Below are 26,973 nucleotides of genomic sequence, written 5' to 3' on the forward strand. Positions count from 1 at the left end.
AGGGTCCCTTATTCCAGGAACCCTTTTCTTATGGTGGAACTTCTTCAGACTTTTTCCAGCTTGCTACCCTACGGGAGGGAGGAGAACGGGAGAGAGAGAGAGAAGGCGCGAGTCTAAGTGGTGAATAACAAGCATAGTGCAACGCAGTTACAGTCGTGTACCTAGTATTGCAGAATCTCTACCAGCCGCTAATTTAAAACTCTTTTTGTATCACCTCCGTGGATCTCTTGGGGCCGCCCCATTTGGGATGCGTCAATGCACTGCAGCATGCGTTTTTCGCGTTTACTCGAGCACGGCGAGACGGCGTAAACGCGTGGCCCGTGGCGCGCAGGCATCCTGGCGTTTGGTGTATACCGTGCACCTAACTCAGCGAGCCTCACGGGCAGTTGGCGTTTTGGCTCTCTGGCTCTCGCCGTCGTCTCGTTTGCCGCTGTGCCTTGCATCCGTTGTGTGCCCGCACTGAGCCGTGTTCTTGCCTGTTCTTTTTTTTTCCCGCAGAGCATCTTCTGAAGAAGAACCTGACCGTGGTGGAGAACTTCCACTCGCACCTCGAGCCCATGAAGTTCCTCAAGAAGGAGGGCCTCAGCGACCAGGTCTGTGCCTCCTCCCTCCATATTTTCAGCAATTTCAGTGGTACATTATAAAGCTTTAGTTTGTCCGTAAAGTTCTTATAGTGTACCGGGACACCGGAGCCGTTATCGGTAGTAGCAGCGCTGGTACCGACATCTTGTCGCTTCTTGTCCAACTATACAGCACATTAAAAAAAAAAATTTTTTTTGGCCTTGTCAGCGTTCAAGTCCAAAAGAAAAAGTGTAATGAAATTACTGCCATTTAACTATTGTCTCGCCGCCAACCTTTTACAGATCCAGTTAAGTGCATCATGTGGGTAACTGCGTCATTAGCTTGACTTGTCTCTGGTTATCTTCTGCATCATCTGCGCTACTAGCGTTGTTGTTCCCGCACGCTTCATTGGTAACCCGTAATCCGCAATGTAAAACTGTCTACTTGAGAGCTGTGGACTGTCCGCAAACTCCTTAGCGTTTGCGGATTACCGGAGTGAATGAATCGGTGGCACCACCTGTCGTAGAAACATCAGCCGGGCATCCACGAAACCATTATTACAATGGCCAAGCGTATTCACTCTCTGGGTGGCGTTGCGTTCACTCACGTATACCACTCGGTAATAGGTACTGACTCACCTCGCTGCTGGTGTAAAGTTTCGGCATAGGCGTAACTGCGAACGCGTCGCCTATTTAAATGTACTTTATGGTAACAAGACTATTTGAGCAAAAAGATAAACGCGTCTATGATTATGGTTGGTGGAGCATCGCAATATGTCGTGACCATCGGGCGGTAATGGGATAGAACGTAAATACTATTCTATATACACCTTTTCAAGGACGGCTTTCAAGGACGGTTAATATACGTGACCTCCTAAAAATGCACTGCCGAGGCAGCGCCGTCAGCGTGCGTAAGCTTTTCTATTCCCACGCCGGGGTCCAGAAAGGAAGCGTTCCTCTTCTCCGTCGAAATGTCAATACCGGAATACTGGACTCGTTGAAGTGCAACGCGAGGCTTCCTTATCCCGGTGAAGTGCCTTTTTTTTTCTTTTTTTTTAGTGCTCATAACATTCGTTTCGCAACGTATACGAATGGACGTGTGCAGTAATCACTGACTCAATAGAGCAGCGAGAACAAAAACACGACGACCGATGCATACGACGAGGCAGGCGACTCGTTGTTCGCTGAAGGGACACGGGAGAGAAGATAGAAAAATTACACCTATAGAGGCGTTTATTGGACGGCACTCAGCGACAATGCGCAATGGTGGCAGTCGAGGCAAAGCACGGACTTCCAGCACGAGCGGCGTTCCTTCAGAAATGACTTAACAGGACGACCCACTTGAACGCGCTGGTCAGGACGACCTATTACAGAGCTCCAAGGCTTCGCCACACACTTATGTTAGTATATTATACCCTTCAGCAATACGAAAGACTCCACTCTTGCCGCGAGATTATGCTTGGCAAGCCAGAAAAGCCTCAAGAAGAAATGACACGTGGCGACGCTGCGTGGAAGTTCCCGAACAAGCTCCACATGACATCATAAATCCTGGTGATATCTGGCAGTACCCATATAAATCGTTATCGATTAAAACAGACTGCCAAGTTTCCTACAAGAGCCAAAGACTGAACACGGCATGCTTCGGAAAGATGCTAAAAATACTTCGAAATCAGCGGCGTTTCACTGGCGCACCGGCGTTGTGGTTTCAGCGAGAAATTATACAACAGGAACGTTTGTCACTCTTCTCATTTTCGGTAGTCAACTTAATTCTGATTGCGAAATTAACGGCAACAGATCGCTCAAACAATAATGTTTAATCTAAACTGACTTACCGTCTAACTTTGTTAAATTTGCCTTTTGGAGAAAAGGTGGGGCCCAAGCTTAGTTTTTACAGTTCAAACATCGCGATGAAACATCGGTGGCAACGCGTCACGGTATTTCAAAGCGTCGTCTCCTAATCGGGAGATAACGCTTTTTTCCGTGCTTTTTTGAGCAGTTTTGATGCTTGAGAAACTCCCGAAACCTGCTGATTTGGACGCTTTGATTCTCTTGAAATGGAGCGTAGTTCTCTTTTCCCGATAAGCATCCAGTCAACCGCTCTCGCGTAAACGCGTTATGTCGAAATCTGTGACGTCACGATAGTACCTCGATGGTGAGGAATCTTCTGGACGGCGTCGCCACTTCGTCTTTCGTTTCTTGCGCCTCCTCTATACTTACCGAGCCTTCTGTCACGGCAAAACATGGCTGATTAAGCGACCACGTTCACAGAAGTAACCGCATAAAAGTTGTGATAATGGAATCGGGTCAATAGAATCGGAGTGCTCCTCCTTCTAATCCGCGATTAGAAGGACGCCAGAGTGTGCGCTTTATAGGTTCTCGCCAGCACGGAGATGCTGGCCTGAGCGGCTCTGCTCGAGATCTTGAGACAGATTCCTTCATCTGTATGTGCTGCCTTCTCGGCAGATCCGTATCGGTGCCTTCTTCACTTATCTGTGCGCGTAAAAATGAAAAAAAGAAATGAAGAGGAATGTGAAGAAGAGACGCGCTCTCGCTCCACCTCGTCTCACAAAGCAACGAGACCGGCTCCGATTTGGTTGTCGTATATACGTCTTTGTCGTGAAGGCCTTTGCGTACTTATTTATATAGGGCGCTCGTTCCAACGATTGTCATCTTGCAAACCTCGCCGTTTTTCTTTCCTTTTTTTAAAGAATACACACGTGTTCTCGGCTTTGTTCGCGTTGTCTCGTGCCGCAGGGATTGGGGGAGGAGGAGTATGCGAGCAATCACCCAACTGTGTTTGCTAGCAGTTGCCACTACAGATGCATTTTATCTGGCCGCGCAGGAGGGACCTGTTTCACTCTTCCTTTCTTTCTCCTCCTCTCCTTCTGTCGTTGTTGTTCTTCTTGTATGCTGTGAAAGAACAGCCGTTCGACTCTGCTTGTCAGCGGACTGGCTGTTCAGAGGGATGACGAATGGGGCTGCATTTAGCCGAGGCCTTGTGTATACACAGTCGAATCCAGCTACTCGATGACTCTGTTCTGCTCTTTGCTCTTATACATTTATACTACTGTGGAAAGATTGAAGGAATACATTGGCGACTCCGTTTCGGTAGGCTGTACGTCAAGAAGTAAGCGAAGATTATCAGTTTATTAAATGTATGAAAATAAAGGTAGACAAAAAATGACCATCAGAACACCACAACGGAGAGTTTACTGCTCACCGGACAGCTCATAAGCACGCATTTCTTCTTAGTTCCGTTCACAGTGCGGGCCATAAGCGCGCCACTTTTTATATTGTGTACAGAGCAAATGCAACCACGCGCAGTAGTGGATTAACTGCTACAGTGTTGCGCGGCTTAGCACGAGGGCGCGGGTTCGATGCAGAATGTCAGTGAGTACAGTCGGCGGCGATCTGTCAAGAGTGGTGCGAGGTGTGTGCGGGTGGTGCGTGCCCGGCGCGCTGAAGGCTAGGGGCGGGTGCGGGCGCCCCTTGAGTTACGTGCAGTTTCTAATTCACGTAGCAGTAATAAATGTTCCTTTTTTTTTTTGCGCGTTAAACCGGCGGCATGAGCAAATTCTTGGGGCAGACGGCAACGAACCCCTTCAACATAGAGGCATGAACTAACCATGAAGGAGAACAGACACATGCAGGCACGCACAGAACACCACAGCTTCTACCCGACACGTACTCTGATAGCGACTCTCAAGATATATATATATATATATATATATATATATATATATATATATATATATATATATATATATATATATATATATATATATATATATATATATATATATATATATATATATATATATATATATATATATATATATATATATATATATATAGATGATTCTGGGTCCGGGTAAACATACGCAGTGAAACAGACACGCGTACGAAGCGATTTATTGACGTTTCAGCCGCGGGTCCGGCCTTCATCAAAATACAATGCATGGCATGAGTGCAGTTTATATACATGTGCATATCAGACAGAAGAAGATACGAAACTGACATGAAAGGCGATATATTGGCTAACAAAAATGCATGTCACTTGCTTTGAAGAGCACCGATACACGTGTAAAATGATTGCATTTTTCAAGCACGCGGTTTACAAGTACGAAGCATGAAACGCATAACATGACATGGAGCACGACCGGTAATAGCAAGGTACAAAGAGAAACAAATATTTAAAAATAACCAGAGAAAGAGCTCTACAAAAGACGTACGTTATTGAATAGGTGCTGTGTAACAAACCGATACAAACGATATACTGTGAGTTGCTACTCAAAGAACAGAAACTAAACAAGGGGATGCAGAATACACAGATAGGCAACTCAGTCATCCTACGTTTTCATTCAGACCTGACGCGACGGTATCAAACTTATAGATGAGGAATGATTCGCGGGCTTCTCTATCATAATTTGTGCGGAAATTAGATTCGAGTAATGTGACTTTTAGCTTTTCAAAAAAGTGGTTAGGGAGGTGCACCTGTCTTGAAATGGGCAGGTGGGGCAAGGTGTTAGTATGAGATTTATGATTGTTGAAACGCAGTCTAAAAGGCCCTTCTGTTTGCCCAATGTATTGTTTTTTGCATAGCACGCATTCGATCATGTATATTACGTTTTTAGTGTCACAATCGAAATCGCCTTTGATATTTAAAGAAAAGTTCGAACCTGTACTAGTGACTTGTCGCGATGTGCACATGTATGGGCATACTTTACATCGCGGTTTTCGGCAAGGATGGCATCCGATCGTGTCAGGACAGTCTGTTTTCGATGATGATGATGATGATGCTAGCATTTCTCGGATATTTTCAGCCTTGCGATACACTGCTTTAGGCGGTTCTGCAAAAATGGTTCTGAGGCGTTCGCTTTGCATTAGAATACTATGGTGTTTTCTTAGCACATCAGAAACACGCGGAACGGACGCCGAATGGGTGAGGACAAGGTTTGTCTGGGTTGAGGGAGTCGATTTCTTTGTCGTGCACAACAGCGCTTTACGATCATGTATATCAGCGCGTTTTATTGCGTCGTCAATCAATTGCGATGGGTAATTTTGTTTGACCAGAGCGTCTTTTAGTGTTTTGAAACTCTCAATGTTCGGAACAAATTCTTTTGAAGCGTAAGGCCTGACTATAAGGAATGATTTTGAAACTTCCAAGACTAGCATTCCTTATAGTCAGGCCTTACGCTTCAAAAGAATTTGTTCCGAACATTCAGAGGTGAGCTAACCATGAAGTTAGACTTAATTTATTTGATGTTTTGGACCGGGATTTTTATACCTCACTACTTGCATATGCATGCGCCATGACGCAGCACAAAAATGTTATTCCAACATGCGTGCGCCTCTGTCGTTGTTCTGTTTTTTCGTCCCTGCTTTGTACTGCGCCCCATTTTTTGCATTTAAGATGAATCGTTACCAACCAGCTCGCATGACTGTTTTGTTATTCCAACATAATTAAGAAAATTATAGCTTGCCTAAAATATTCATTACTTTCTCACAAATACAGCATAACATACCACGACCGCTAGAGGTAGTCACTAACCCGTCACATACACAATGAGTAACCTTTACTTACGTTTACACGCTAAGTAGTAACAACAATGTTTGCTATCTTTCATATATTTCTAAAGAAGAAAACATGTCAAGGGGGTAGTAGTAAATTCTGCTGTTACTACCTTTTTACGGCATTTTATTTATTTATTTATTTATTTATTTATTTATCTATTATTTTGTGTAATGCTGTCGGCGCCTGTGCCCGCAACATACGCCGTTGTTCGACTCGAGCTAAAGACAGGCTCTTTGCGAGTCACACTGATGCTATATTAGTCGTCCCGTTCTCCAACATCGTAAAGACGCCCACGAGTAGCTCGCAAATGTCGCCATATGTGAAGCCAGGTGGCAGCACTTTGTCTTCAAGTGACTCTCTCCTTTCGCGCTACTCGAAAGGTGGCTGCATTTATCCACCCGGTCCTTTTCTTCACAAGACGTTTCTTTTTTTCTCGACAAATGCACGACGCTGTTCCCCAAACCGGTGTCAACGTCCGACGCGCTCGGTGGACGGTTTTTATCGCGGACGCGTTTATCGCTGCATCTCCTTTCGACGCACGTCTTCCAGCTTTCCGTGGGCTGCCTTTGGGCGGTTTTCTCAGCAGGAAGGCATTCGTTAAGTCCTCTCCGTGGTACTTGTTGGCCAATCCAGCGACGACGACGACACCTGGTGCGCGGCATCGCCGTCGTTTCACCTGTAGCTGCCCATGCGTCTTGTTGCTATATTTTCAGTGAAACTACTGTCGCAGAAACGCGCGCAGCTGGCGCTCCTGAGGAGTCCGTTACAACCTATAGAAATAAATACAAGATCCGCCCTAAATACTGCTGTTTGCCTGTCCTTCCCCTCTGCAGAAGAGTCGTTCCAGCTGGCTTTCAATCAAAGCACAAGCACTCTGTGTCTGCTTGTGTAAGCACTACGAACATTGCAAAATAAAAGTTCGCCGTTTCTCACTAAAATTTTATTTTTAGCCCATCCAGTCACTGATGTCAGGATATCTGTTAGAATTTGCCGGAACGCTCGACCTTTCGACCTAGAACCAGCCACACAAGCCTGTACATTTATGGTGAAATTGGACTCTCCTAAACAGGCAGGAAGGAGTGCTTGACGTCACGAAAATAAGCCAACGTGATTGGATGGAGCTTCTATGCGAATTCATTTTGTGTGGGAGGCGGTTATTGTATAAGGGAGCTCGTGTTCATTCTTAGATTGTAACCGACTGTACTGGGTATATGCGGTGTTCACGTTAGAATGCGTCCTTCACTTGTTCAGTACTTCATGGCCGGGAGGGTTATAGCAACTCGATCCACGGGTATGTTTACGTGTAACTTACAAAGTCGTGTCGAGTCGCTAAGCCTACTGGGCTGAAAACTGTTTGTCTAGTTCACTAATGCATTGACTATATAATGCTCACTGAGGTGCATCAGTGTGTCATGAGGTACTGAGGCTCGCGGGGCTTGCGTTAAAAGGCCTCGGTGGATCGTTTAAATAAATTCCTCTATCTCTCCTTAAACCGGGAGGTATAAGAACACAGAGCCAGAGAACGCTGTTAGGCAACCGTGCAAACTTCGAAGCACATGAACAAAATATCCCAGTGCACGTATGTATGTACAGCATAGGTCAGCAAAAAATGTGGAGCTCACTCAGACTCACTCATTAAACATATTTTGCCATTAGAGCTCACTCGGACTGAGACTCACCAAAATTTTCCTCAACCGGACTCACTCCGACTCAGCCTCACTGAAGTTTCTCTCAGCCGGACTCACTCGGACTCAAGCTCACCAAAATATTACTCGCTCGGACTCACTCAGACTCACGGCTAGTCTGAGTGAGTCGACTCATGAGTCTGTTAGCATATAACTGGCTTTTTCGACCATGGTGTCAATGCTCTCTAACACCAATATCTCGTATATTGGTGCTCTACTTGGCGCCTTTGATCTCGTAACTTCAAATATGAGTTATCAGTGGTTGCGACCCAGTAAGGACATTTTGATTGAAAGAGGTGACGCACATGAGATATTTTTATCAAGAACTTCCTGTGAACGAGTTTGCGTGGGGAGGTCAACCTGCCCCACCCCCCCTTCTACGTAACTCACGCCTCTGATTAATAAATATAGAGCTGGCGTGTGAACGCTAGTACTTTGAAGTATGTGTGAGTCGGCGGGACTATAAACGTGAGCCGACATAAGGCTGATAGTAATGCTGAAGTTGAGTAGATAGAACAATAGGTCGGCAAAAAAGTGTGGAGCTCACTCAGACTCACTCAAGAATTAGATTTTGCGCTCAGGGCTCACTCGGACTCAGACTCACTCAAAGTTTCCCCTACCGGACTCACTCGGACTCGAATTCACTAAAAGTTTTCTCAGCCGGACTCACTCGGACTCAAACTCACCAAAATATTACTCACTAGGACTCACTCAGACTCTCAGCTCGATCCGAGTCTGAGTGAGCCTGCCGACCTATGATGCAAATAAAAATTAGTCAAACTACCACGTGTATTATGTACACAACGCGTTACAGATGATGTACAGACGGGTCCACTGTTAAAGGGAACACTCCAATGAGCACCTTTCATTTTGCTGGCCCTCTAACAGCAAGTGGTCAGGGAAACATTGTTCATGCACTGCACGAGCCTGTCAAAAAGAGGCAGAACAGTCAACCACCAGTAGTTCTATGCAAACCTAAGCCGCTATGTTTTTGCAAGGGAGCGAAATCCAAACATGCCCTGTGAACAAGTGTTCCCTTTAACAGTGGACCCGTCTGTACATCATCTGTAGCGCGTTGTGTACATAATACACGTGGTACTTTGACTAATTTTTATTTTTCGCATTTGCCGTGCATCATTAAGCAAGATGACGTAGCCGGTACGACGCTGGTCACGTGTGATTTCAGTCCACTAACAAAAGTTGGAGCGCCGCACGGTGCAGCGAGCTACTAGCAATGTCACGCTTATAGTGTCCACACCATCGCCGTGTGTGACTGCGTAGTTATGTACCGCTGCTAATTTCGATAGATCAAACATGCGACTCTCGTAATGTGTCGTAGCGAGCTCGTTCTCGGATCACGCGCGTCCTCGGCGACACTTTTGAGACATAAAAATGAAAGAAAGAACAAATAAGGAAAGAAACCAGAAACCAACTAGCGGTGGAAGTTGCGAAGGCCACTTTAGATCGCACGGACTGGCGGCGAAGAGCAGCGTGCAGTCGCTTCGCTTAAACCGGCACGACGCGAGGGACAAAATTACACCTTTCGAGAAGTGATGATAACAGCGGCGCGGACGCGGGGGCATTCGGGAGCGCGCCGCCTGCTGAACCGCGCGTGGGAAAAATTTCGCCAGGCTGGGTCCACGCCGGCGGCGGTGACGGCCAGGGCCACATCCCTGTCTCTTCTTCCGCCGTTCTTGGCTGTTTTGCTTTCTCGCTTATTATATGCGCCGCGCTGCCGCCGAAGGCGGCTATTGCGGTCATTAGCGGCTACCGGCTTTGGCTCGGATTGCCCCGCGGGCTGCTGCTGCCGCCGCCGAAGCCGAAAGAGGAAGATAGGCACTAGTTGATAGCGAAGCTACTGATGAACGGCCACCCCGGTGGGACGTCCCGTCGCCGGTCCTGCTGCTTCCGCGTGTTATCGATCGAGTGCGTTATAAACTGCAGGGTGTGTGTAGTATCGTAAACCTCTTCCGGGTGATCGGGTTTGTTCCTGTCGCACCCAGTAGCTTCGATCGAAGCCCACTTCGCCGATACTTGTGTACTGCGAGAGGACGGTTCTGAATATGCAAGCCGGACAGAGGTTGATGGAAAGATGCAGGCTGGAAGTGATCGATAGTCGTCGAACAAAGAATGTAGCTGGAGAGTTTGGCTAAATTTGGTTCTGCGTTGAGTGCATTATGAGAATCTCTTGCGAAAAACAATTGAAGCAAGCACCCTTCCTTCCATCGGCGCCTTTCTGTCTACTGCAATCAAATGAGGATCCAAGCAGTGCAGTCAAGACAGAGCTTCAAAGTAATTTACTGTCTCGCGAGAGCATGGGCTTTCGCTTAGCGCTACCCAAAGGGACTGCAGCTTTCTCGTTGAGTTGACATAGAAATGCTTGCGCACTTAAAAAATAGTTGAGAGACGATTTGGCTCCGCCAAACGACCTGTATTTAATCACAATCTAATTACACCGTATTGTCAAATTTTGTATCGGTAACATGTAAAGACAATCAGAGACACCGTAGTGATCCTGGAGGGTAGCGGACAAAACGGCGAATCTAGCGAAGCAGCGGAATTCGAAGACCTACTAAACAGTGAGATGGTATCAAGGAGGTTGGATGGTATCGGTGACACCGGCTGCTGATGCTCTGCCCCTTCCCGCTCCCGTTTTGTCTCCGTCCAGTCACTCTGCTGTGCTGTCGTCCGCGCTGATACGTATAATGTATAAACACATTCAGCCGAGCCGCGCACACTGGGTGTCGCTGCCCATCCACCGCAGTGTTCCTCCAGAAGCAGCAACCACGACGTGTCTTCTTCTGACTCTTCGTTTTCTGTTCCTGTCAGAAGGTGAGCTAGAGACGGCCCCGGTATACTTGCTAGTCTGCTGTAGCGACACCCTCTCAATACTGGCCATGCTCAGTCTTTTTCTTTCTCTCTCTTATCCTGCAAACCCCGCGGGCAAGCCCTTGCTGGTAGTTAGACAGAGTGAAAAGAAAGAGAGAGACCCGTCGGACCGTCCTGAAGAGGAAGATGAAGGCCCTGTACGTGCTTGCCACGGGGGTCACGGCATGCATAAACATGGTTTCTTTTTTTGTCCTCCGCGCCGTCTGGAAGCTAACTCGACGAGCTCGCCTAGCGGCAGTGCAACAGCTTCTGCCTCCGGTACGTTCTTCTTTCTTGTCAGGCTTAAACTTGTGGGCACAGGGGGAATCTGTTTCTTCGTCTTCTTTTTCCTGGGCCACGCAAAAGAACACCGATGCTCTCTGTGTGTATAGTATACACTGCATAATGGGGCGAGGTGGATCCGGTGGATGACGCGCTGTGCCGCAGGGCGCTGTTCTGGAAGGCGTGTAGAGCAACAGCAGAGTGGCTCGTTGCCACTGCTTGACCTGTCTTGGCGCGGCTACCGGGGAGCCGCGACAAACAAGTTGCTGCTGCTCTTGTTGCTACCACCGCCGTATATTCGGACGTGCTGCGTTCCCTCCGAACCTCCTCTCGGAAACTCGCACTTGGAGCGCTGTTTCAGCCTCCTGTGTCGCTGCGGGACACCTTCTTCTTTATATCCTTGCAGACGTTCCACCCGTCGTTAAAAGGGCGACCACCCAGGCGCACGCGCACGTTTTCTGCAGAGGTCCGCAGGTGCACTGGCGTGTGCGACTCCGAGTCGAATTTTTAGGAGACGCGACGCATATATATTAAAATCAGTGACGACTGCGTTGAAGGCGGAGAAATCCGTCTTTTTCATTTTCCTGTGCTACCATATGCTGTTTTGGTAGCGGGGTCGAGCTTCGCGGGGTGATCCGGGACAACCGGGTTTGCCAGAAGTAAAGCCTCCGAGATCGAAAAGGCGTGAGGAGACCCTACCCCAGTGTTTGGCGGCTTTCCCGCCAGGGGAAGGGCGCATGCGCCGTGGCACCGTGCGAAAAGCACTTTTCACACCGAAATCGCCAGATTATAATGTTGCGGTGCCTGCGAGGTATCTCGCACGCTGGCCTTGCTGATGAAGCTGACGTGTCCTCTCTTCGGCGCACCAAGAAAAGAACTTTCAAAAGTGTTAGATAGACTTGACAATCGCCCATTGTCAGAGGAAAAGATCTTATAGGACACTGGCTGAAATCGTCCTCGGCACGGAAAGCTTTGTGAGCTTTGTTGCGCTTCTTGCGGGCAACTAGTCTCAGAGAGACATTAAGCAGTATCGTTTATCGCGTTATTGTCCTTTTTTCTTCTTTCTTCTTTTTTTAACATCCCTTTTCATCATGTTTCATTCCCCTTACCCCTTTCCCCAGCACAGGGTAGCCAGTCGGTCTCAGAACTGGCTAACCTCCCTGTCCTTCCGTTTTCCTTTTCCTCCTCATTTTTCCTCCTCCTCAGATAGAGCACAGTGTTCCTACAGGTGCCGGCTGTTTGATTGATGACGGCGTAGAGGCTGTCTTCTTTTTTTTTATGTGTATGGGTGGTCTCCTAATTCGCACTTAGGGCGTCCCTCACACCCTCTAGTGCAGCATTTGGAAGTCATAAACCGTCCCTCAATCACACATTTTTTTCCTACTGCTGCATTAATTTTTTCGGGCTAATCGAATTACTCCAGAGGGTTCCAAAAACGCGGAACCTGGAATAACCTGAAAGGAAAACAGTATATGTATAATCGCCAGTATCGTTCGATCGATAGATGTCCAGTGCGTGAGAGTTCCACGCACAGGAAGTTGCACCGGGACTGTTCTGATATGTGTAATCCCGATTGTATCCCCACGGTGATTGACTGATTGCATTCCCTCCGATTCGTACGAAACTCTCAATGCCCCGCTGCGCTATTTGGTAACGCGGACACGTTCGACGCTGTTGCAACTGCGTGCGAACGCTCAAAGTCCAGCGGTAATTTCGTCGACTGCACAAAAGGACCTGCAGAGCAGATTGGAATGGAACGTCGATCCGCTGCAGGCGCTTGAGACTACCGATAGTAGTGACGGCGTTTGAGCCTTCGATCGGCGGCGCCCTTTCATGTGCGGCGTTTAATTTTGCCTTCCACAGTCGTCGTATGTGTACGGTGGACCTTGTGTCTACATAATCTGTGCACCGTTTATAAGGGAGCAAAGACACCTCGCGCAAGCGATGAATCGTGCCGTACTTGATGGATTGGCGAATAATCACGCGAGACCTCGGATCACGAAGCGGCGCTTCAACGGGCGCTCAAATGGGCGAAATGGGGCTCGCGTTCTCCGCGCACGCATCCTTCGTGCCGTTTCGTTTGCTCGGACGTTCGGAACGGCTCGCTCGGTGCGTTGGCATTAGCCTCGCTTCCGTTGCCTCGCGTCGTTAATAGCAGGAAGCTCAAGAGAGAAGAGTCTCGGTGCGTAAGCATATCCTGTAACATGACGAGAAAGCGTGCACACGTCCGCAGATTGTCTTGCAGTATATATAGTACGTAGAAGTACGTCAACGCTGAGCTTGGCTATATGCATTCTATACGGAGTGAACTTGTTTTTATTTGAAGGTAAACAAAGCTCTACAAGAAGTCGATCGCCTGATTACTCAGGCAGTCGTTACTTGAATTTAAAATGGCATAATTGACTAATTAGCAACAGAAATCCGTAGTTCAGGATATGCTGAATGTATTGAAAGACAATAGTGCATCTGTCACAAGCTTCGCTTATACAGGTAGCGTGTGCCGTAGTTCAGTGCATGCAATGGTGTTTGTTTACGCTGGTAATGATATTTTCTGTGGCTTCGTAAAAACGTAATGCCTTGTAGACACGTTGTCGCGTTCCACAATTGTTTCTATTGCAAAATAAAAATAAAGAGGGTGAACTCGTCGTTATTACGCCGCTGCCGAAAATTTTCACTAGCCGCGAAACAAAGTATTGATTGCTAACTGCAACAAAAGCTCTGCGTTTGTCTGGTTGACTTTTGCGCCGCCAACCTGGTCGCTTGTGTTTACAACTTTGACAGCTCAGAAGTCCGCGAACGCTGGAGGGTTGTGGCAAAACGTTGCCGAACTGTTCGGCCGCATGTATGATGTTTAAGCGTTGACGATTAAGCCTTCTGGTACGCTTCTTCACTGTCACTTTTGAGAGCGCTAGACGACGAGATAAGAACGTACAATGGACCAAGATTTGATACAAGTGTCTCGTCGTCTATCGCTCTCAGAACTAATATATGATGCTTGAAGTCAGGAGACGGATTGACCTGAGAGCTCGTTCACTGGTGTTCTCGCAGGTGACCTTCAGCTACTCCAAGTTCGGCAAGGAGCTGAATGTGCTCAACATCGACGGCTTCTCGCAAAGGGTTGACCCCACTAGGTGAGATTGCAAGTTTTCGTAATTCGTTTCAGCATTTTTGTATATCCGGTGCAGTCTTGGGCAGAGTGTCTTGACATTTTCATTCACTGGTATATACATATCGGAGAAACGCAAAAAGATCAGCCAGCTGGTCTCTGCAGCCTTGGCATATATATTGTTGATATGAGAAGACGGCAATGGGAGCTTTGGAAGTTCCTTATACATTACGAAATACCGCGTCGGATGCTGAGTCGCGAACGCCGCTACACTCAAGGGCCGCTCACCCTGCTGTGGTGCTTGAGCTAGTTCAAATGGAGCACGCCCACCTAGCATCGTAATTCAGATTCAGAATTTTCTTAGTCCAGAATTGCAGGATGAGCACATATGACGTACAGACGCAGATGCCGCAGTAACTGACTGTATTAGGGCCACTATATATGTTGTGCTCAGCTGGTGGCGCCTTCGGCAGCAGGGGTTTTTACCTCTCCTTCTCTCTCATACACTTGCACAGCAAACACTGTCAAGCGCTGTGGTTGAACAGAACACCGCGACGTGTAGCCACGATCGTGTACTTGCATAGTTTCGATTTTATTTTTAATTTATGTTTACATTCGTTCGCATGAACTTCATCTGGAACGCAGCAGTATTGGGTAAGGGTGTCGAATCAAAATAGCTGAAGAAGAATGCAAAAGTATCTGAGCAATATTCACAGCAACTAAACAAAAGTGCTTCCGCGTTAGTCTCCAGTATTTCGTCAGCTTTGCTATGACAACTCGCCGAGTCTTTGAAGGTAAATTGTTTTAACGCGATAGCGTTAAAGAGCACGTTTCGCAGAAATTCCGGTGTCGGTGTCGGCGTCGGCGTCGTTCAGGTGTTCTACCACAGAGCCACGCCATTGCCTAAAAACGCTTAGGAAAAAACACTATATCATATGGATGTCGTGCCGTGGGACGAGTCTCCTTCGCGTGTAATATTGCTTTGCAGAAGCGTAGAATCAAGCCAGGCGTCAAAACATGTGAATTGCTCAACGAGCGGGTCGTTTAAAGGCCCATCCATTCCAAAGTGTTCAGACATATCTCATCATCATCATGAGCAAATGCATCAGCAAAGTGAGCAGCTGCGTAGGTTCGCGTGTTTACTTACGGACGCGTAGTGGGCCCTTCGCTGATTCGCAAAAGGAAGAATTATGGCGTGGTGGGCACTTCACAACTGTACTCGCAGTATAGGCATTCTAGGGTACTTTGAAACGGCCAATGTTACGCGGACAGACGTTCGTTTCCTCGCGGCACTGTTGAGGCATCCACCGAGCACAGAAGCCAGGCCAGCAATTGAGAAGGCGATGCGCACGGGACCCGATTACGCTATCGTGTTCTACTCTTGAAGGCGAAGCTCAGGCGTCCTCGAAGTTTTTTGCACACGTCCATGCGTAAAGGGATTTCGGGAACCGCGCTTCCTAGCCAACGAAGTACCGTGTCAGACTCGTCAGAAACCGCGGGGGGTAAATGATTGCCATGTGGCGACCAGCCAGAGCCGGTAGGCGATTAGCGATACCAGTGGCACAGATGCGCTAAATCTGCGTAATTGCATTCCGCCACATATTTTACGTGGCCTTCATCGGTTCGTAAACTGCCTGGGGTCATCAACAGCCTTATTTATATATGATGGTGCCGCGCATGTTTCGTCACAATTAACTTCCCCCGGACTCCCTTGCTAGCAATATATATGCGGTTGCTCGAAAGCCTCATCAGTCCAGAACACGATGGATATACGTAGGCTCTGAATGCCGCGAATTATATCGTGGCCGCTACGCGCCGGAAGAAAGTGCATATATCAAGGATTTCGTGGACGGCGCTGCTTATATACTCCCTGGACGTGCGCGTACTTCGAGGTTTCCACACTTCCAGCGACATAGCTCTTCGTGTCCGCAACACTCTTTGCGATTATGCCCTGATGCAACGCTCGGAAGACGCACCGCGTGTCTAGGCTTCGGATTCCGTGGCCGATCGTCACTCGCGGGTCGAATTATCGCGCCGTATAGCCGGACCTCCCGTTCTGAAGCACCCCGCTGTGCCTGATGAGACATTGGTAGCGTGGTGCAGCGTGTGTAGCGATAAATAAAGAAAAGCCGATGGAAGTATGCACCGCTGCGGGCAGTAGGGTGTATGCAGTGGACCATCGTGCATCCAGCGCTGCTCGCCTGCCGAAGCCATTGTCTGTTTGTGATGATGGCCGCTCGTCAGTGCCGAGGCAGGCGAGAAAACGTTTCCCGCTGAGCGGCGCAACGGCCCGTGCGAATGAGTGGTGTCCCCCTTGCTCGTGACAGCCACGTCCGGGAGTATTGCCAGAGAGTGCAACACTCGGATGTTGCTGGATCGCCGCCCAGATCGATCGTGGCTTCGACCGGGAAGCCAATGGTCGATGGCTGACGCGTCACCTGTTGACAGCTCCATTCCTTTTGGGTTTCTTTCTTTTCTGTTATTCTGTGTGTAATTGGAGCGTTACTCTAGGCCTTCTTTTTCTTTTTTACTTTTTCATCAAAGGGTGCCATGACACGGTCACCGAACAATTTGCGGTTTTCAGCTAAAAATATACATAGAGAGTATATTGCACCTCTACATATATATGAAAAATGCACTGTAAAAGAATATTTCAGTACAAAATAAGCCCTAGAAGTCGCCTACCGACGGTGACCGCCATTTTGCCATGGCATGTATGTCTGTCGTCGTGCGCTGCGTGGAGCGGAGCCGTCTTCTTCTGTATACCAAAGTTTCAGCCGCTGAAAATCGTCTTAGTTTCAACGCCGAGCTGAAGAAAGCTGAAATTGCTCGATTTCACACGCAGCTGACGAGGGAACAAATTCGTTCGCCGGAATGCAGACGATCGCACTGCAAGCAGCTCGTTACGTCACGGCTCGCGAGTGCGCCAGTGTTACCCGACTCTGAGGCCGCTCGCGTCTCTATAAAGATATTCCATGATCAATTAAGTGCTCGACCAAATGCGCAAAAATTTCGCCAGCTTGTTTGTGAACGCACAAAAATTAACCCGCATAACACGGATTATGGTCGAAAATTGGGTGTCATGGCCCCTTTAAAAATGACAGCTTTTTTTTTTAAGTTTGCAAAGCGTCGAACCGCACTGTTACTGCAAGTACTACTCGCTCTGCGCAAGGGTGTTTTAGTACCCACGCAAGAAATTTATACCGAGAGGCGACTACAGGTACCTGGAAACATTTACCAACACTCGCTCAAAGTCGAATGAACACAATAGAGAGTGCGAGACAAAAATAAGCACTACATAGCGCTAGGAGGCTAGGACTGCGTGACGAAGCAGACTACATTCGTGGCCTTTCATTTTAATGTCTGTATATGACTTCTCGCAGGGAACAAACAACAGAACCTCGGGAGTCACGAATACGACCACCCCCCCCCTCAACGCGCACGCACGCACGCACGCACGCACACACGCGCACACGCGCACACACACACACACACACACACACACACACACACACACACACACACACAAATGCGTCGGCGCTTGAATGTGGCAAAAAGTGGTCTGGCCACTCTGCGCACTCTATTTGCCTTGCCTTCGTTCGCAAACGCACGCTACACATTTCGCTATACGCATGCGCCTTTACAGTGCCCTGGCTTCCACGCGGCTTGTGTGCGCGTCTTCTACTTGTCGAGCTGTGCGCGCGCACTATTTTCGTACAATATTCCATCTCCTTAGATCTAACACCGTGGATCTAAGAGAGGTGGTTTGGGTTAGTTAATACTGCGGTGTGCCTGAAAGTGTTGAGTGTAGAGAACAAGCCACATGGTCGAGGGTAAACAGGGCGAAGCGCTCAGATACGGCTGTCTCCTTGCGATTGGGCAGCGGCAGGCAGGCTGCTGAGAGAAAAGAGCTAGAAGCAGCACTTGGAATCCAAATATTTTACTGCCATTCTCTTCGCAAGAGGACCCATTGTCTGAAAGCCAATCTCGCTCTGTCGCGTATTCTCCATTATATATATCTCGGTGAAACAATGCGTCCCGCTGAGTTGGACTAGCCACCGCAGTTACGTGGCTTTCATCATAGGGACAGAGGGTAAGAGAGGATGAGAGCTACCGTTCACTTCGTGAGCTGGCCAGTCGGCTGAAAACCAGTGCCTACATAGGCTTGTACGAGAGGCGCCGTTCACTTTCTAAGCCCCTGAAGTGGTGCTTTTGCGGCATGTGTATTGATGAACGTCGGTGAGAGCGATGTCGATGTGAACAAGTGGCGAGCTCACGCTTGAGCGTATGCAAGACAGCTTGCCTTCGCTGTACGGACGTTGCTTGCGCATTGCTTCTCTGTTTGGAGGGCATACTAAGAGAGAAAGGACACGCCGCCATGTTGTCCTCCGGCCTGGAGGGAATCCATAGTTGTCCGAGTGTTCCTCTTACGTTGCCTAGAATAGTTCGGAACACTGGGTAAACCCCCAATGTGATCCTGCAGTTTCCACGCCACTTAACACTAGTGTGTTACGACTCTGTGCACATGGGGTCCACGGCTGCACTCATATGGAGTGGAGGAACTCGGGCTAAGAGACGAGACTCGCCATGCAGGAGGGCTTCATTCGTGCGAAGAAAAGCACAACAATTGCATGTAGTTAGCAGTGTCCACAGTTTGAAGAGATTTCCCGCGCAATGTTCTAACATTGAAGATGCTTCTTGTCGATCGCACTAAGGCAGATGACCGTATGCGAAAGGAATTGATGGCGTGGTTATGTCTGGCTATGCTTGTAGCGGCATCGCTTTTTTTTTTTCGTTTTTTTAATCATCTTGCTGGCACAGCAATAAACATAAGGTGAGCAACCTCTGCGTCTGTGTTACTCGATAACACTGTATAGTTCCGCCACAGAAAAATCCAAGTGGGGACATTTCATGAGAAAAAAATTAGTTTCCAAATCGACGGTGCTCATTATATGGGCAACCTTCGCCGTGCAGCAACGACACAAATTTGATCGCGCCGTAACAAAACTAGATGCCACCTTTGCGTAACCTTTTTTCTCTTCTTCTTCTTCTCTTGGTGCACGAGCCCCCTATTTTCGGCTACGCCCTAGTGTAAAGTGCGGGCAACTCGGGTGCACTCACAGTGACTGCGACCTTGGCGCCACCTGCTGTCATTCCCGAGCGGCAGCCGCCTCACTACCCGGCCGGCCAGGCCCGGGTCTTATTACGCGCTCGCCGCGTCGTCGCCGCCTCTACCCAGACTGTTCGCAGACGCGGCGCAACATCTGGTAGCCGAGGAAAAAGCACTGATGGCCCCCGTCTGTACTGTGCGCCACGGGGCACGCGTGCTCCCGGTCTCCGAAACTGCAGACGCAGGGGCCAGCGTTGCCAGATGGTGAATTTCGGCACCAGATTGGGAAAATCTGGTGAAAATTAAGAGCTGCTGGTGTTGAGGTGCCAGAACGGCTACACCAGACAAAATCTGGTGAAAAGTGGTGAAAAATGTTGAGGAATGGCTTGTCACTACAATTATTCTTATTTACACCGCGTTGTTGTCGACAACTTATTGGTCCTTCATCCACATCCCACGAGTAGTGCCAGTTTCTTGCTGCACTCAAATCTACAAACCTTCAAACCAAAGCAGGCCGATTGTGTGGTGAAGGTCGCGGGACAGTTCGCGGGCCTGCTGGACGCCACCCCGCTCGTTCCACTTGTCTTCAGTAATGAAGTTTCTTTTCTCCTTCTCCTTCTTTATGCATATCCACCTTTATGGCTCTAGACGGCGACGGGCTCTAAGGAGGTTAAAAAAATTCTAGAGTGGAAGCAATCGAAACTTCGTAGGAGCAAATGTGAAGCCAGCGTTTGGACATACCTTACCTGAAAGCCTTCTCGTACGTCTGATATCCAATTAGAAAATGCCCTTGTTCTGGTCACGTAAATGCTGGTTAGTCGTAGGTTGGTTACGAGGAAAGTAATATATCCGAATGAGTATGTAAAGCTCGCCAAGGCTTTGATAAGGAAGCCAGTAACACAGTGGCACGTTGGGAAGTATCTGTCCGGAACAATTAGCTATCGAAGTTCGTGTTCAAAACCAACCTTGTTTTTACCTCTTGTTTTCTTTATAGTTTTTGGGCCCTTAACACGCGCTAAGTGGATAAAAATAGTAAACAGGGCTAAATAACTGAAGTCGGTTTGTGGGCACTGGCTTCGTCATACGAAGAGAAAACGAGATGGTAAGGGCACGGTGTAAGATATGTGTAGAGTATATACCTTACACCGTGGGTAAGGGTAAGCTAATTGGTTTTAAACTAAGAGCATATGTGACAGCTGACTTGCTACTTTTTCTTAGCTGACGTTTTATCGTTCGGCTTTTCCACTCCAGCATCGTTTTTACCATCCTTGGGTGGGCCACCCAAGAACCTCCTTGCCTGTTTCTAGGAGTGTGCGAATATATATTCGAAAATTTCGAATGATTAATCGAATAGTGTTATATTCGATTCGGCATTCGAATCGAATAGTGTCTGTTCGAAATACCAAATATTTTTCCAATATACACTCTTCAGCATGGACGGAAAACCCCGAAGTAACGATATGTTGGAGCATTGAGGGGTCATTTTTGTACACGCTTATGCATGCATGACTACAACAGACGCAATTGTTATGGGTTGCACGGCGGGCTCGCTCCAAGACGGGACCGACGGGACGGCGAATGACAAGTAGACAGGCGTAGACATCAGGGGGTAGCCAGGGGGGGGGGGGGATTCAACCCCCCTGAAAATTTTCAATTTTGCTTGCGTATATATACGCACACATACAAACGCACGCACGAACATACATAAAGTATGGTTGAATACCCCCCCCCCCAAAAAAAAAAAAGTGCAGAAATAATCAAATCACTCTCCTTTGTAATAATATCGTTATAAACAACAAAAATATTTGCCATGGGGCAGGGCTTTTGCAAAGTAAAGCGCTAAAAAGAAAAAAAATGACGTCATAGTCGACATTTTGTAGTGTTGGTGAAATCTGGTGAAATTTTGTTCTGGGGTTGGTGTCGAAGCCCTTTTCCAATCTGGCAACGCTGGCAGGGGCAACAGGGGCGGGAAGAGGCGCGGACTGCAGTGCACGCTCAAGGGGAGGGGTCAAAAGAGCAACAGTCTTCGTTTTGGCCCTCGGTGTGCCGGCTGGGACGAAAGCAAACGCTTTGGTACGAGGCGCTCGCCGACTCGAAGGAAGAAACAAGAAAGAGGCACCCTGGGGCGGGAAGAAGTTGGAGAAGACGCGCGCCGCCTCGACTGGGAACTCCACACGTGGGACGCAGCGCCTCCTCTCTCTCTGGAAGAAAAGGAAGGCGACGGCAAAGTGGGCTCCTCTGTTATCGCGATGCCTTCTTCACAGAGCACTGTCAAGGGGCCTGCTATCGCTATGTGAATGGGATCACTCGCGCCGCCGAGGGATCGAGAAAGCCTGTGCAGGAATGCCGGAGGCCGAATATAAGTTCCAAGCAGGGCTTGATTGACGGTTGCGGTGGTCCCGGTAGCCTTACTTGCGCTTCCTACTTCCAAAAACGCTCACTGACAATCGGCAGTCGACGTATTATTCTGTCACTGTAGGTCATGCGCTAACGCATAAACGGCCGTGTCCACGCGTTGTCTTATGTGCTTTGCCTTCTCCTAAGAAGGATGTTCTGCCGTGTCGGTGCTAACTAATATGCGCGAAATGTGGTGAGCCGAGAAAAGTGCGGCCATGCATCGTTTCACCACGCGCATGTCTCTTCGATTACATGGGAAACATGTGAAAGCGAGTAATAACGGGCGAATAGCATATGCTGATTTATGCTGATATATTGTTAATATATCGCTGCTGTTTAGACTGCTGCTTTATTTTTATATGTGTCTTGTGTTATATATTGCTATATCATGTTGATATATTGCTAATATATTGCTGCTGTCAGCGCCAATGAGGGGGCTGGCGGCTTCGTCAAGCTGTCTAAATGACAGCTTTTACCGCCCGCCCCTTCGTATCAATCACTGTATTGATGCGAAAATAAAAGTCATTGTCATTGTCAAAAAGTGGGGTAGGGTTTATCTGACCTACGGAAGAACTCGGAAGTCCTTTTCACGGCGAAAACGCTGCCAACTCCAACGAATACTAAACATCGGACTATATGTAAAGAAGAAAAAAAAAATGGAAATAGCTTCCGTTTGTACAGAGCGGTGTATAAGCATTCAATGCACCTTATCATCCTATCCGGCCTACATTGTTTTCTTTCACGTGTCAGCTTCAGATGGGTGGGCCAGAGACTTGTTCTGTTTGACGCTGTCTTCCTACAACTGCGGCTAAGATTGCCTCAACTTTGGCGTTCACCAATAAATAAGCCCGAGCCTTGCAAGAGCGCCTCGGAAGATACTAGGCGTACTCGTCAGCCAGGAGAGAGGCACTTTTGGCGACGATTACGCGACCTTTTGACCTTCGACTTGGCGCGTGCATGTTCTTATTTTGAGGACCATCCTTCGCGCAAAATAGCAGAGGGGCGTGCGACGAATCTTCAACGGTCCATCGCATCGCGTGGCCGGCCAGCCCTCGACCCCAAATCGTGCCGCTGGACGCTTCCTGGTCCTTACATTTTTTTCGGGGCCGTGTCATAAATGTAAGCGTCATTCGCACGGAGGGGTCGCGAGGTCTCGTGCAACCGCCCCGTTTGTTGCCACTGCAGGATTGAAACATTGGAAAAGGGGCGCGTCAGTCGCGCCAGGAGCGCGCGAAAAATGCCGATGATCTCAGGGGCCCTCTATTATTTGGGCGCGCTCGGAGATCGCCGATGGCAGTGCCACTTGCATGATGACGGTCGTTGCCCAGCTGCATGATATCGTGATGTCCTTTAATCTTGCGTGACCCTTGTTCAAGGCTGCTTCAGATATGTGGCCATAAAGCGTGAGCATCGGCCATCCGAGGGAGTTGCGGCGCTGGGAGGCATGTTATTTGGTGCAAGAACACCTAAGTGGCGTGTCACTCCGGCGTGAATCGTGGAAGATGTATGGGTCGTTTTACATCTTTCTTTTTGTTTCTGTGTATGCCATGAGACACTTCGTAGACGTCTTAACTGTGGCACCGAACACCGTATATCCTCGCAAAAAAGAAAAGCAACAAAGCACGTCAAGATTCATAGAAAACGAAAAAACAGCGCTAATCACGGGACAAAAGGGCAGAGACGGACCGAACCGAGCGCTGCCGTTTGTCTCTGCTCTTTTGTCCTTTGCTTCGTTCTGTTTTTCGTTTTCTATGAACATCTACCAGCTGGCCCAAATAAGCACTTACGTGAAGATTATTTCCAAGAGCAGATGTCCCCCAGTCGTCATAAAGTACTTATCATTTGCCGGAATGGTTTGAAAATCGCTAAAGCAGCGCACGTCAAAGAATAGTCTCGTCAATTCGACCCATACATCCGCCACGAGCTCGTGGTCGCCCGTGGGTCAGCAACGGGCTTTGACAACTTTTGTGGCTGTGGAGATGGACAGCGCAATCTCCGTGCACGGTTCCTGGCTTATTTTTTATTTATTTATTTATTCAAAATGCCTTACAGGCCCATTAAAGGGCATTGAGTAAGGGGGGCATCAGTATATGCATTGCAAAAAAAAATACAGACAGAAAGTAAAAAAACAAAGAACAAAAAAATACAAATGATGAACAGGAAGGTGCAGCAAAGTTATACAATAGAAAAACGCAACGAAATCGGGTTATGACGAAAAGTTTCACGATTAGAGATGGATGCAATGTGATCTGGAAGTCCGTTCCAATGTGCTATGGCTCGAGGTAATGGTGATGAGTTAAATGTCTGTGTGTGGCCATGAATGCGCATGAAACTACGTGCGTTGTGAATGCGTTTATGATGGGTATGCGTAGATGGTGTGGGTATGTGCCTGGTCGCTCTTACTGCAAGTCAGAATCGGCGGAAAATCGAGGGTCGGCTTCCAGTTCGTGCCATATATCTAAGTACTCAGATTCGACACTGTTCAGTCACGTGTCTGTACACCCACCCCACATCATAATGCGAGGGAGTGTCGCAACAGCTATTGAACTCGCTGTCATCTCCGTCGCAGTCTGTCGAACACTCTCCCATTCGCGTCACTCGACCCTGCGAGCGGAACAACTTCGTCCGGCGGCGCCTCCCGGTCTGGACACGTGTCGGCGGAGGTGCACGCTTTTCTGCATTTTTTTCACGCGCACTTGTTTTCTACTGTGGTCTTCCCAGTGGCTCGAGGCTGTGTAGCGCTTCGTAATTACAGCCCGGACCCCTCGGCGACTACGGCTCGTTGGCGACCCGTCTTTCATCTTTAGAACGTGTCCAGGCAGGACCACCACCACCCCCTCGCCCTCTTTATTTTACCCCACCCGATGTCGTTTTTCTGCTCATTTTACTGTCTCGCTCCCTTGACCGGAGGTACTCGGCGTCGTCTGTAAAATTGGTCTTGCGCAACCGCGCGATCATTGCGAAGCCAGGTTAATAACCAGTTCGAAATGGCGCCGCCCTGAACGACTCCGTCTCTTTGTTTTCTCGCCTCGGCTGGCCAGTGTACATTCTCGAGTAAACGTTTTTTTTTTCATTTGTTTTCGGCTTCTCGCGTGGAATGCTATTTGTCAAACGCGGCGGGTAAAAACAACGCTCGGCCTATACGGGCCACCCTCAGAAACTAGCTGCGCAATTCAATAGCACTGCCAGGTAGGCGTTGGGTTCGACTTCGAGTATGAGGCGTCTCTTGCCGAGCGTAGTGTTTGACGCGGCGTGCGGATATTACGCAGTTAAAATTGGGCACGTGATCGCACTGGCGCAGCTATTGAGCCTTAAGGCCGAACCATATACAGCGTTTTTGCCGGCGTTTTCTGACGTTGCGTCCCTCGGCGTCGTCGCATCAACGCCGTCAGAGAGGGCGGCAAACCATATGAAGAGCGTTAACTCAGCGTCGCACAGTGTGACCAGAGGGAATGAACCTGACACCTCGTAAAGCAGTGTACAGTTTCCGTCAATGGACCAACAAGATATACTCCTGATTATAGCTTTTATGTCTCATTTGCAGTTCTGTGGTGCAAAAAAACGAGTCACAGTGCCACCGAAAAGTCTTTTTTTTTATTTGACTTGTAGCGCCAGCTATTGGCATTAAGAAGAACCACGAACTTGTAATATATGGCCTCTGAGCTTGAAGCTTCCGTACATCTTTGAGGCCACGTATTCGGCCAATACACTCATTCCTGCTAAGCCTACCGATGAACTTGAGTACGGCTCTCGGAAAGAGTTCAAAGATATCACGAGCACTTTGCTGTCGAAGCTTCTACGGAACAAGCTAAGTCAAATACAAGCATCAGTTGAGAACCTAAGGGCCACACAGTGCACGGCGACGACTTATTAGATCCGAGGCGGGCGGCAGCCATTTTGGCAGCAGCGACGACGCCGTTACGTAGCGGAAGTCACTGCCAGCCGCACGCTGATTGGTTCTGCGTCCATCGAACCGCTTCCGGCGTCGACGCTGCCGCCCGTGATGTCTGGACCGCCCAGAGGTGGACGTTTCGGCCACCGTCACCGGTAGCGTCGACGTCGAGGGACGCCGGCGTACGAAACGCCGGCAAAACGCCGGCAAAAACGCTCTATATGGTTCGGCCTTTAGAAATTGCTTGTAACCGAGCAGCTACTGCGTGTGTGATATGCAGTACCGTAGTTCTTGCAGTCGTGTTAATTGAATGGGCGAAAGAAAAAGTCTACAGAACGTGAAGATAGGAAGTTCATCAGAATAGCGTACGAAGTCGGGAAAACAGGATAAAGTGAGAAAATGAAGCAGTTTTACATGTATACAATCGCAGTACATCGGCTGCAGACAACGGCTGATCACGTGTCGATATTTTATGCCCACTTAAAGGTGCGTTGAAGTGGGTGTTTCGTAGGTGTGCACTCCTCTTAGTGGCGAAGCTCCTTAAAGGGGTACTGACACAAAATTTCGTGGCCGAGATAGCCTGCTGGATCGATTTCCGTGTACGTGCGTGTACCATCTGCGAAATATCGACAGCGAATAAAGCTTGGAAGGTATTTTATATGAATATTGAAGTTCGCGTGCGCGATCCAGCATTATAGGGCGCACCTATTGCATTGACACTCTCGGAGGTGACCCGAGGTGACCCCCCTACTTCCCCTACGTAACCGTTGTAGCCGGTACAACAAGTTGTGATGACGTCGTAGCCGCCATTTTTGTTTTGACGCGCTCGCCGCTGCGCTGTTGGTGTCTCAAGGAAATCGTCGCCAACAGACGACAATGAGGAGGACGACGATAACGAGGACGTCATCGCGCAGCACGTGCGGCAAGCGTGCGAATGCGAGGAGACGACGCGAACAGCGCGGAAGTGCGTCACACTTCTGTGTGCTGACGTGATCGAGCGCTGCAGCCGCTAGGTGGTGATAGTTGCACCCGGAGGCTTGTCGTTTTTGAAACCGAAACTGACACTGGTCGGCAATGAGGAGCCTGTAATTAATTATCTGTCGCGCGCTGCAGCAAACGATGTGCCGTGTTATGACTAACAGGCCCCCAGCAACACATTGCAGGAAAAAAAACGCGAGGCCAAAATTTTTGTGTCAGTACCCCTTTAAGGCGGCACCCGTTCGTCCCACGTAGTCGTAGTCGTAGTAGTCGTAGTGCGTAACCAGTCTTACGCTTTGACCTCCAAGGTGGTGCCGGTGGGAGATTTTTCCTGTGCGTTGTTGAACAATAAAAAATTCGCAGCGTGCGCGTTAACTAAAAGCCGAATTCTTCTGTCTCTCATTCCCCATTAGCAGCCATTGGCATGTTCCAGTAGGAAACGTTAGTAGAAGTAGAAGTGTAAGTGTTAGCTAAAAGCCGACTTCTTCTGTCTCTCATTCCCATTAGCAGCCATTGTTTA

The 26,973-nt window shown here is 48.6% G+C and overlaps 1 protein-coding gene across 1 annotated transcript in view; it reads left to right on the top strand.

The window, feature by feature from the left end:
* The window catches only part of LOC119399349 (fringe glycosyltransferase), a 133,806-nt gene that overhangs the window by 100,546 nt on the left and 6,287 nt on the right, over positions 1–26,973 (top strand). Inside the window, exons 8-9 of the mRNA XM_037666162.2 lie at positions 499–593; positions 14,019–14,101. Of these exons, the coding sequence (XP_037522090.1) occupies positions 499–593; positions 14,019–14,101 (178 nt within the window). The remainder of the gene's footprint in view (positions 1–498; positions 594–14,018; positions 14,102–26,973) is intronic.

The sequence above is a fragment of the Rhipicephalus sanguineus genome, chromosome 7 (assembly GCF_013339695.2).
Source record: "Rhipicephalus sanguineus isolate Rsan-2018 chromosome 7, BIME_Rsan_1.4, whole genome shotgun sequence".
NCBI lineage: Eukaryota > Metazoa > Arthropoda > Arachnida > Ixodida > Ixodidae > Rhipicephalus > Rhipicephalus sanguineus.